Below are 11,523 nucleotides of genomic sequence, written 5' to 3'. Positions count from 1 at the left end.
TGTTTTCAAAGCAACAAACTTGACTAAATGCTCTATTAATAACACTTTTTTTAATATGGAAAATTGTGGTAAACCATTACTGCAAACAATGAAGTAGTGAGCGAAGGAGAGGCTGATCGGTAGGTCGAGGCCTGTGAATGCAAGACAGACTAGAGCAAGGCAGAGGCATGTTCCTGGAGAAGCAGGAGAAGTGGAGAAGTTTGGAGCGACCACGGTGGTATTATATTTGAAGCGGAGTTGTTTTGGTCCCCATCCACCTAAATGGGAAGTTTTGATTTGGAACCCGCCACATTGATTTGGAAAGGTTGAGTACATGCCAGAAGCAGCCCAGAGAGTATGTTTCTTAATTGTACACACTTTTTTTTAATGTTCTTTCGCTGATCAGCAGTGAACCATCTGATTAGCCTATCAAAGTTCTCTTTGGGAACCAGTTGACTTGATCAGCATTTCTGATCTGGCTATTGTTCACGATTGCGCTTCATAAAAAAAAAAATCAATGCAGTGGGGCCCAGGCTCAAGTGTGGGGGACAACCCGGTGCTTGGACAATTTAAACACCAAATGGACTGAAAAGGTAGGGTGTCAGGACTGGAGACAAGGGTTGAGCTGGTTCCGCTCCACAATGTTTTCTCTGTTCTCCTCAGCACTGAGGCTGAGGCTATTCTCTGCTCTGGCTCCTACGTGCTTCATGTCTGAAAACTTCACAGCGATTTTGCCTCACTATACAATGAGCTTACAACTAGGCTGTGGGCCTACCGTCCGGCTGCTTTGGGATTCGGGTCCATGGACTCAATTTGGTTAGGAATGCTGTTGCTTGCTTTTACTGTTTGCATGGTTTGTGCTTTAAAAAAAAAATCGCCCTCTTTCTCAGCACATTGGGTGTTGGCCTTTTTTAAATTAGGTTCTTTTGGGTTTCTTGTTTTGTGGCTGCATGGAAGCAGGCAAATCTCAAGGCTGTATAATTTATACGTACTTTGACTGAAACATACAAAAATTTCATTGATCTTATGCTTCCTCTGGTTCCTGTCTAGAACTATGAGGTCAAAGTTTCTTAATAAGGGTTTGACTATTTACATACCAGATAGCAAAAAAGTTTTGTATTCAAAAGGTCAGAAGAGATTCAGATATTGAACACATTCAATTCAAAGATCATCAAGATACTAGAGTATTAAAGGAATTAAGTTAGATGCATAAAGTAGCACTGAAACAGATGACCAGCCATGAGCTTATTGAATCCCATGAGCAATATGAGCAATCATTCTCATCTCTAGAATTCAGCTTTTTAGTTTCTATTTAGATCAAGGCTGTATTGAGGCTGAGGCAATCATGGCAAAATCAAATTTGGAAGTGCCACTTAATATTGCTGTTACTGGCAGCTTAAGAAAATGGTGATTTTTAAGAAGTTAGGGCACCAATCCAATCTCACTTTTTTTTGTACAGAATTTTACAGACTGAGGCTATGTCCACACTACACTGAATAAATCCATAACCAAAGCTTTTTCTCTTCGTTTTTACCCTCTGTCCACACTAAAATGGCGTTTTCGTCCCCCAAAAACAGAGATTTTCAGAAACGCCCTCCAGAGTGTGTAATTTTGAAAACGCCGGATTGGTCAGAAGAGGGCAACCGGAGAAATCTAGAAACGCTATCATGACGTGCCAGAACAGATGGTGATGGCAGCGCGGTATTTGTTTCCATGAATGCAACCTAACGATTTCAGAATAGACGGCAACGAGACTGAAGCCAGAAGAATTAGAAATGTACTCACCAAATACCTTGACCCATAACTTACTGAATAAATAAGTATACTCACTTTGCCCTGTTTTCTGTCCTTGCTCATATGAAGGCGGTTTACCTATTTATGCCAGTACTTCACTGACAATAGATGTGTAACAGCTTAATGTAACATTGGTTGGAAATACAAAATAATGCTGATGCACACATATTTTATACATTTAACAAGGGACTTTATTAATGGAACAGAGTTTGTCAGTTTTTCAATGTTCGTCATCAGCTGGGTCATACTGTCCATGAGCTGCCTCCATACGCTCCAGTGTTTGTTTTTTTTTACTTTTAAGTCCTCCTGCACGACCGCCAACAACTGTCCATCGTTTAAGTCTTTCTAGTCCGTAAATGAACAAGCGCACACCAAGACTTTCACAGCGAGATTCAACAACAAACATGTCTTCTTTTTTTTTTAGCAGGACCGAGCTCCAAATAAAAAACACGACCGGGGAAAAATACAGCCGTCACGATAACAACACACGGACACTCTACTACAGGAGCCACCAGCCTTGTGCAATAACCGCCAGATTTATACTGCTCGCTTCATTCGGGCCTCGGAGCATCTCCTTACCTTCTATCGCGAAAATCGCCGTGATCCGAGGTGACCGGTGAGAGTGTATTTTGTTTTAAATGGGGTGATAGAGGAAGGTGGCGGGGTTATTATTTTTCCACCCTCTAACCCCGCCTATCTAATACACACAAGATGACATGGGTGCGGCGTCCACCGCGGCTCCAGCCGAGAAAGCTAGGCGGATGGCAAATGCAGAGACGACGGCCCGTGCAGCATGGGGCTCTCTCATTGGACGGGGAAAGGCAGGGGGTGGGGTGATGCGCCAGCGTCATTGGCCGCGGCAGGGACGGGCTCACCTCTTCCGCGCGAGGCGGAGTACCCCAACAAACATGTCATTTGTTTTCGGTAGATGTGTCCTGCGCATGCACAGTACGAGGAGATTCACCAAAATATCCGTTTTAATGTGGACAGAGATATTTTTAAAAACACCTAGTGTGGACGCCTATTGTTTTTACGTGAAACTGGCGTTTTCAAAATTATCCGGTCTCGCATGGACGTAGCCTGACAAAAACACCAAGAGTTTTAAACCCAGAAGAACAATTCCAGTGGAGATACAACTATTTATGGAGCAATTCTCCAGTTCTACTGCCAGAAATGATCTGATCCCAATGCCAATGCTGTATTCAGTACTCCTTGGTATCAGCTGGCTTCCATAAATGACAAAGGTTGCAGAAGCAATGATGCATCATCCACTCAGGACTTCCAGCTGAAGGTGATTCCAAAATTATTTTTCTTCGCTACTCACGTGCCAAATCTCACCAACACAGAGAAAATGATATTTCTGAAGCCATCTTCTCCTGTTAGCTGTATAATTGTGCTAAACTTGACACAACTGCAGAGCTATGATATTATCTGTTGATTCACAAATTGATTAACTCACATAATTTTACTTGTTTAGCATACATGTTGTATGCTATGGCATCATTAAACTGGACTTTTTAGGAATAATTTATGCTGTTGCCAGCATGCCCTGCTGTGCTCCTCAGTGAACCAGGACTCATCCAGCAGCTTGACTGCGATGTAAAGAATAGATACTGACAGACTGTACTGGAATACAACTCTGGTAAGGTAAATATCTTTCAGTTTCTCTTGTATTCCAAATTTTATATTATACATTCAGTCTAACCCAATTATCATGATGCTAATGCCACACAACATTGAAGGAGCCCTTAGTGTGAAAATCTGACCATTTCCAAAACGATAATGTGATAGTCAACACTGTCATGGACAGATACAACCATAAAAAGCTGATTACTGAGGTTATGTAAGTTTCTCCTTCATATTCATTTGTTCATCACCTGTCAGATAGCAAGTTCCTCAGCGGTCAGCAAGTAAAATTACCACAATTGTTAATCTTATTAACAGATATAGAAGTCCACTCAGTGCTTCTTCCAAGTATTTTCAATACAGAGAAGTAACGATGCATTAGAGGGAAGAGAATGGTAACTAATGAATCTACTCTTGACGACTCAGGTTCTTGTCTGTGTTTGACATGATGTCAAGAGATACACTGGTATTCCATCATTCCTGTACATAAATATAACACCACCTCTAGAGGCATTGTCCCACCAGCATTGTCTGGATGAATTCAAGATTTACAATGGACAAGGTAAGATATTAGCTGCGGAGCTACAATGCTGAGAGTAAGAATGTCAGGTAGACCATAGACAGTTCTTCCTATTTAAACACAGGGCTCCAAGCACTCCTGAGGATATTCCCAGTCAACTGGGGCAAATGGGATGACAGATAATAAATACTTAATCATTATCCTTATTCTATTTTGACGCAGCTGTTCTTATTTAATAAAATGGCTTGCATAACCATTTCAGAAGGCAGTTAAGGATGAATAACACTGCTGTGAATCCGCATTCATAAAGATCAAGCTGAGTCAGGGCATCGAATTTTATTCCCTCCATAGTATGAGTTAATCAGATGATTTTATTTTGTTGTTTGATAAATAGACAAGGAGCTTCATATTCACCATTCCTGAGACTAATTTTACTTAAAAATTAATTTAATTTAATTTAATTTCCACATCTGCACCTTCTGGAACCTTATTCAGGCCTAGCTTTGCACCATTTCTTGACTGTAGGTGGCCACATACAAAACTAAGCATCCAACATCACCTTTTAATAAGCAACTAAGTTAGTTTTACCAGCGATGACCACATTCCAAGACATTTTTAAATTGAAACAGAAGCAAGTTAACATTTTCCTTGTAATGAGAATGAGCAAATCAGGTCAATGAAGACTTCTTACACTACACTGCAATAGTTTACAAGTTAGAATTAAATTATATTTTAATAGCTATTGCTATTGAACATTGGTAAACTTGAAGACTAGGCAATTACACTGCAAATTCAAAAATAACTGCCAGTTATTGGTTAAAAAGAGAAAGTAGAAATCTGAAAATGGGATGGTAGAACAGAGGGGTGTTGGAAATTAGCAAATAAATCATCTCAAACATAATTCTCGATAAGCAAAGCAATTAGAAATAAACAACAATATTGAATTAAAATAGAAAACCGTGAAACTTGTGTAAAGCCATAATCAAGCTGCACATACAGTGCCTATAAAAAATATTCACCCTCTTGGAAGCTTCCATGTTTTATTGTTTGCAACACTGAATCAGTGGATTTAATTTGGCTTTTTTGACACTGACCAACAGAAAAGATCCTTCGTGTCAAAATGAAAACAAGTGATTACAAATTGGTCTACATTTATTACAAATAATAAACACAAAATAATCAATTTCAAGTCAGTATTTAGTAGATACACCTTTGGCAGAAATTAAAGCCTCGAGTCTGTGTGGATAGGTCTCTATCAGCTTGGCACATCAGGACACGCCAAGTTTTCCCCATTCTTCTTTACAAAGTTGCTCAAGCTCAGTCAGATTGCATGAACAGCCCTTTTAAAATCCAGCCACAAGTTCTCAGTTGGTTTGAGGTCTGAACTCTGACTTGGCCACTCCAAACACTTTGTTGTTTTTAAGCCATTCCTGTGTAGCTTTGGCTTTGTCTTGCTGGAAAAAAAAACTTCTCTCAAGTTGCAGTTCGCTTGCAGACTGCATCAGATTTTCTTCCAGGATTTCTCTGTATTACACGCCATTCATTTTACCCTCTACCTTCACAAGCCTTCCAGGGCCTGCTGCAGTGAAGCATCCCCACAGCAAACATAGCTATTAATCTGATGGCACAAAGGTCAAGTTTGGTTTCATCAGACCATAACACCTTCTTCCAGCTGCCTCCAGACTCCCACAAGCCTTCTGGCAAATTCTAGCCAAGATTCCATGAGAGATTCCCCCCTCCCCCCCCCCCCCGAGCTTTTCTCACTCTCCCATAAAGCTGCCACTAGTGAAACAACTGGGCAACAGTTGTTATATATGCAGTCTTTCCCATCTCCACCAATGAAGCTTGTAACCCCTCCAAAGTAGTCGTAGGTCTGTTGGTGGCCTCAGTCACTAATACCCTTCTTGCACAGTCACTCAGTTTTTGAAGACGGCAGATTTACAGCTGTACCATATTCTTTCCATTTCTTGATGATTGACTTAACTAAACTCCAAGGGATATTTCAGTGACTTGGAAATTTTCTTATATCCATCTCCTGACTTGTGCTTTTCAATAATCTTTTTGCAGAGTTGGCTGGAGTATACTTTTGCCTTCATGGTGCAATTTTTGCCAGCATACTGACTCACCAGCAGTTAAGACCTTCCAGATACAGGTGTATTTTTACTACAGTCAATGGAAACACCTGACTGCACACAGGTGATCTCCATGTAGTGTATATGGATTTCAGCAAGGCATTTGATAAGATACCCCATGCAAGGCTTACTGAGAAAGTAAGGAGGCATGGGATCCAAGGGGATACTGCTTTGTGGATCCAGAACTGGCTTGCTCGTAGAAGGCAAAGAGTGGTTGTAGATCTGTTCTGGGACCCTTACTCTTCGTGATGTTTATAAATTACCTGGATGAGGAAGTGGAGGGATGGGTTAGTAAGTTTGCTGATGACACAAAAATTGGAGGTGTTGTGGATAGTGCGGAGGGCTGTCAGAGGTTACAGCGGAACATTGATAGGATGTAAAACTGGGCTGAGAAGTGGCCTGAGTTCAACTCAGATAAGTGTGAGATGGTTCATTTTGGTAGGACAAATATGATGGCAGAATATAGTATTAATGGTAAGACTTTTGGCAGTGTGGAGGATCAGAGGGATCTTAGGGTTCAAGTCCATAGGACACTCAAAGCAGCTGCGCAGGTTGACTCTGTGGTTAAGAAGACATATGGTGTATTGGCCTTCATCAATCGTGGAACTGAATTTAGGAGCCAAGAGGTAATGATGCAGCAATATCAGACCCTGGCCAGACCCCACTTGGAGTACTGTGCTCAGTTCTGGTCGCCTCACTACAGGAAGGATGTGGAAGCCATAGAAAGGGTGCAGAGGAGATTTACAAGGATGTTGCTTGGATTGGGGAGCATGCCTTATGAGAATAGGCTGGGTGAACTCCGCCTTTTCACCTTGGAGCGACAGAGGATGAGAGGTGACCTGATAGAGGTGTACAAGATGATGAGAGGCATTGACCGTGTGGATAGTCAGAGACTTTTCCCCAGGGCTGAAATGGTTGCCACAAGGGGACGCAGGTTTAAGGTGCTGGGGAGTAGGTACAGAGGAGATGTCAGGGGTAAGTTTTTTACTCAGAGTAGTGAGTGCATGGAATGGGCTGCCGGCAACACTGGTGGTGGCAGATATGATAGGGTCTTTTAAGACACTTTTAGATAGGTACATGGAGCTTAGTAAAATAGAGGGCTATAGGTTAAGACTAGTAATTTCTGAGGTAGGGACATGTTCAGCACAACTTTGTGGGCCGAAGGGCCTGTATTGTGCAGTAGGTTTTTCTATGTTTCTAACTGGCTACACCAGTGATGACTTGGGTGTGTCATATTAAATGAGTGAATACTTATGCAATCAAGAACTTTGTGATTTATACTTGTAATTAATTTAGGTCACTTTGTCAAAAAAAGCAACATTTAATCCACTGTGATTCAATGTTGCAAAACAATAAAGCATAAATCTTTAAGAGGGTGAATACTTTTTAAAATCGACACTGTATGGGGCACAGCTCTGGTCTCCTCACTGGATAAACCAGGTTTAAAAGTTTTAGGAACAACTAAATAACTTGCATTTTTCAGAAATGTTGCAGGTTACCTGAATGGTCTTTAAAATTATGACAGGGAGAATACATGTGGAGAGAGCTTCCACTTGTGGGAAAATCATAAATTATAAACAATTATGGACTGGAAAACCAATGCCTTGGCTGTTTACAAGAAGGGGATGAACAGACTATTTTCTCAGGAAGCTGAGATCCTTCAATGTGTGAAGCAGGACATTGGAGACCTTTTATCAATCTGTTGTAGTGAGTCTTCTTTGATGCTTTATGTTGGGGGAGCAGTATCAGTGCCGGTGATGCAAAAAGACTAAATAAACTCATCAAAAAAGCTGGATTCATCCTTGGCTACAACCTGGACTCTTGAGTTAGTGGTGGAGAGGAGGTCACAAAGCAAACTGTCATCCATCATAGACAATCTGGCACACCCTCTCCATAACCTATTGAATAAGCAGTGAAGCACCTTTTTGAAAAGACTCATTCGCTTCACTGTCACAAGGATTGGTACAGAAAATCTTTCCTACAAAATGCATTAAGTATATACAACAGTTCATCTCTGTGTGACAGGAAAACACACATCATAGTACAATAGTCTCTGCTTTATTACTTAATACATTATTATTGCAAATTGTTGTGTATATTATTCTGTACTTTATTATTAGTAGATCTGTACGCTGCTAGGTTGTATTTTTAATTGTTGCTGCTGTAATGAAAGTATTTCCCACTCTGAATCAATAAAGTATTATTATAACTTTAAAACAACTGAGCTCATAAGAAAAAAATAATAATATTAACATAATTTTATATAATAGAAACCAGAGTCAAGGCAAGGGAGCACAACCTGAAAAAATAAGGTATCACATTGTATCACAAGAAAAGCTGATATCAATTCTCACTCTGTTGCGTTACCTATCACATGAATACAAAAATTCTTAGTATTTATTTCAAACTATTTGACCTAACATATAATTCGCAAGCAGACACAAAGTTGGTAAGTGAAAAGCAAGGAAATGCAAAAGCTGGAAATTTGAAATAAAACAGAATGCTATAAACAAATCAGTAGCTCAGATAGTATCTGTGGTGAGAGAAACTGAGTTAATATTTTAGTTACATTCATTAGAACCTTTCCAATTTAAGCAAGCATGTTTTGGTAATATTACCTTTGTTCAGTGATTTTTAAATAGAGTAACATTTTCTTAAATAAACTGAATTAGCTGCAATGACTCTCAGCTTGAAAAATTAATGAATATCTAATCATAAAAAAGTATTTTTTGAAAAATTATATCTTTTTAAAAAGTTTATACCTCAACTTCTGCAACATTCTTATTCAGAGTATATTTAATCAACCTGTGAAAAATGGTGAAGAAAAGATTACTTACTTTTGTAAAATGCCATTCTCTTGTGGAATTATGCCATTAATAGCTGCCTATAAAGGAAAAAAAAGGTTTTAAAATGTCAAAAACTAGTTTGGTTGGGCTTAAATTTTCTAAACCGTAATATTACTTACTGATAAGAGGACAATTATTTGAAGATGTGCTCCAGTCTTTCAAATATGGGCACAAATTCTGAACTAGGAGACATTTACCCTCCTCCTCCACCAACACCCCCCCCCCACCCCAATTAAGATCAGGCCCAATAGTTAATTGTGAAATGTCTCCTAAAGAAAAGTCAAAGCACTACTATTAAGAATCAAAAACTGATAATCCTTATTAGCTTGAATCATAAGGGTCATCAACCTCCTTTGCATCAAATGAAAAATAAAAAATTCTAGCCATTCAGCCAAAGAATAAAGAGGCTGCAGAATGCTCAATTAAAATACTGCTAAAAATGACATAAGCATTTGAAAATCCACCACTTTACTCTCAGAAATCTGCCACCCTCGCAATTTCACATTTACCTCATTTTGTCAGGAATAGCTGTCTTCCAAGTCCTGAAGAAATGGTTTTTAGCACACTTTGTTCAGTGAAGGCCACAGTGTGAAAACCAGAAGCAACCACTACTAACAATTTTAGAAAATGCTGGTGAAAGCAAGAGCAGTAACAAGCGCCTTTGTTCTTCATTTCAGAGAACCTTCCCAAATTGATCTGCGGAAAACATGCAAGCTCGCAATGGCAGCTCCTTTCTCAAGTAGCTGCAAGGTGTCAAAGCCCACCTGAAATTTCGCAACCCATCCCAGCATCCTTCCGACTCCAGGCAGCAATACCAGATTTCCTTGTAGCTTCACCCAGACCAATCCCATACAATATTCTTAGACTCTAACATACCTGGGGACTATCCGAGTCCTCCTTTGTGAAAACAGATGCTTAGTATGCATCAACTTTTGGTCCCCATTTTAACTTCCTCTGAATCAACTGAAATAAATTATTTTTCCTTGTCGAGTATTTCCAGCATCTACAGCGTTCTGTTTTTCAATTACTTTAGTAAAATGATCTGTTGGATTCTGAGCTAAAACAATTTGGTGCAAGATTTGAGACCCTACTGATTTTAATGATGACTGTGGGATAAAGATGTGAGACAAAAAGGTTAAAGCAAAAATAATTGTGAGACTTATGAGACTTATGTATTTTGTAAAATGCTTATAATCATTCACTACAGTATTCATTTGTTTCAACAGCACGAACATTTACAAACCATGAAAATAAATTACAGTGAAGCCCACCACCATCTTTGCTGGCTGTCAAGGCAAGCCATCAATGCACCTCTACAGGATTAGAGACCATCTAGAATGTGCCACAAGACTGGTAGTCACAAAGGGTGAGCAAGAAAAGCACTCTATATCCCAGCTAACAAATGCCAATATGGATAAACTGTGAGCATTGAAATATACCAGAGAGTCTGAGTCAGCAAGAACTAATCTACAACTATTTCATTGTTGGTATTTCAATTTCAAGTTTAAGTTTATTGCCATCTCTCAACTACAGCTTGGCAGTCAATACCATCACACCCTCAAAACTAATCAATAAACTTCAAAAACTAGGACCTCCTTGTCCAGCTGGATCCACAATTTCCTCACTTGCAGATCCATATCAGGAATGACATCTCATCCACAATCTCCATCAGCACAGGAGCACCACAAAGCTGTGTGCTTAGTCCACTGCTCTATTCAATAAATACTTACAGCTGTGAAGCTTCATATTTAAGTTTGCTCACAACACCCGTCACTAGCCAAATCAAAGGTGGTGATGAATCAGTATATCAGAGGGAGATTGTAAATCAGGCTGAAAGGTGCCACAACAACAACCTTTCACTCAACTTCTGCAAGAGCAAGTCACTGATTGTTGACTTTAGCAGGAGGAAACCAGAGGTCCACAAGTCAGTTCTCATCGGAAGAATCAGTGATGGAGTAGGTCAGCAACTTAAAATTCCTCGGTGTTGTCATTTCAGAGGACCTGTCCTGGGTCCAGTACGCAAGTGTCATTACGAAGAAAGCACAGCAGCGCCTCTAGTTTCTTAAATGTTTGTGAAGATTCAGCATATCAGCTAAAACTTTGACAAACTTATATAAATGTGCAATGGAGAGTATACTGACTGGTTGCATCATGGCCTGGTATGGAAACACCAATGCCCTTGAACAGAAATACCTACAAAAAGAGTAGTTGATACAGCTCAGTCCATCATGGGCAAAGCCCTCCCACCATTGAGCAATCTACTCAGAGCACCATTACAGGAAGGTAGCATCCATCACCTAAGATCCCCACTATCCAAGTCTTGATCTCTCTTGCTGCTGTCATAATGAGGGTGATAATGATCCACACCCTCATTAATGAACAGTTATTACCCCTCAGTCACCAAGCTCTTGAACCACAGAGAATGAGTTTAGTCGCACCATCATTGAACTGTTCCCACAACTTATGTACTTATTTTCAAGGACTCACTATATCATGTTCTCAATATTTATTGCTTTTTGATTTATTATTTCTTTTTTTCCTTTCTTTTTTGTATTTGCACAGTTTGTCGTCTTTAGCATGATGGTTGTTTTTGCCCATCTTAGTGGGTGCAGTCTTTCATTGCTTC

At 39.8% G+C, this 11,523-nt stretch overlaps 1 protein-coding gene across 1 annotated transcript in view; it reads right to left on the bottom strand.

Annotated features, from left to right (window-relative positions):
• faf1 (Fas (TNFRSF6) associated factor 1) overlaps positions 1–11,523 on the bottom strand; it is a 339,764-nt gene that overhangs the window by 310,389 nt on the left and 17,852 nt on the right. Inside the window, exon 3 of the mRNA XM_059984260.1 lies at positions 8,889–8,935. Coding sequence (XP_059840243.1) covers positions 8,889–8,935 — 47 coding nt within the window. The remainder of the gene's footprint in view (positions 1–8,888; positions 8,936–11,523) is intronic.

Source organism: Hypanus sabinus, chromosome 11 (assembly GCF_030144855.1).
Source record: "Hypanus sabinus isolate sHypSab1 chromosome 11, sHypSab1.hap1, whole genome shotgun sequence".
In the NCBI taxonomy this organism is placed as follows: Eukaryota; Metazoa; Chordata; class Chondrichthyes; order Myliobatiformes; family Dasyatidae; genus Hypanus; species Hypanus sabinus.
The sequence above is the reverse complement of the archived record's forward strand: the minus strand, read 5'-3'. Positions and strand labels throughout refer to the sequence as shown.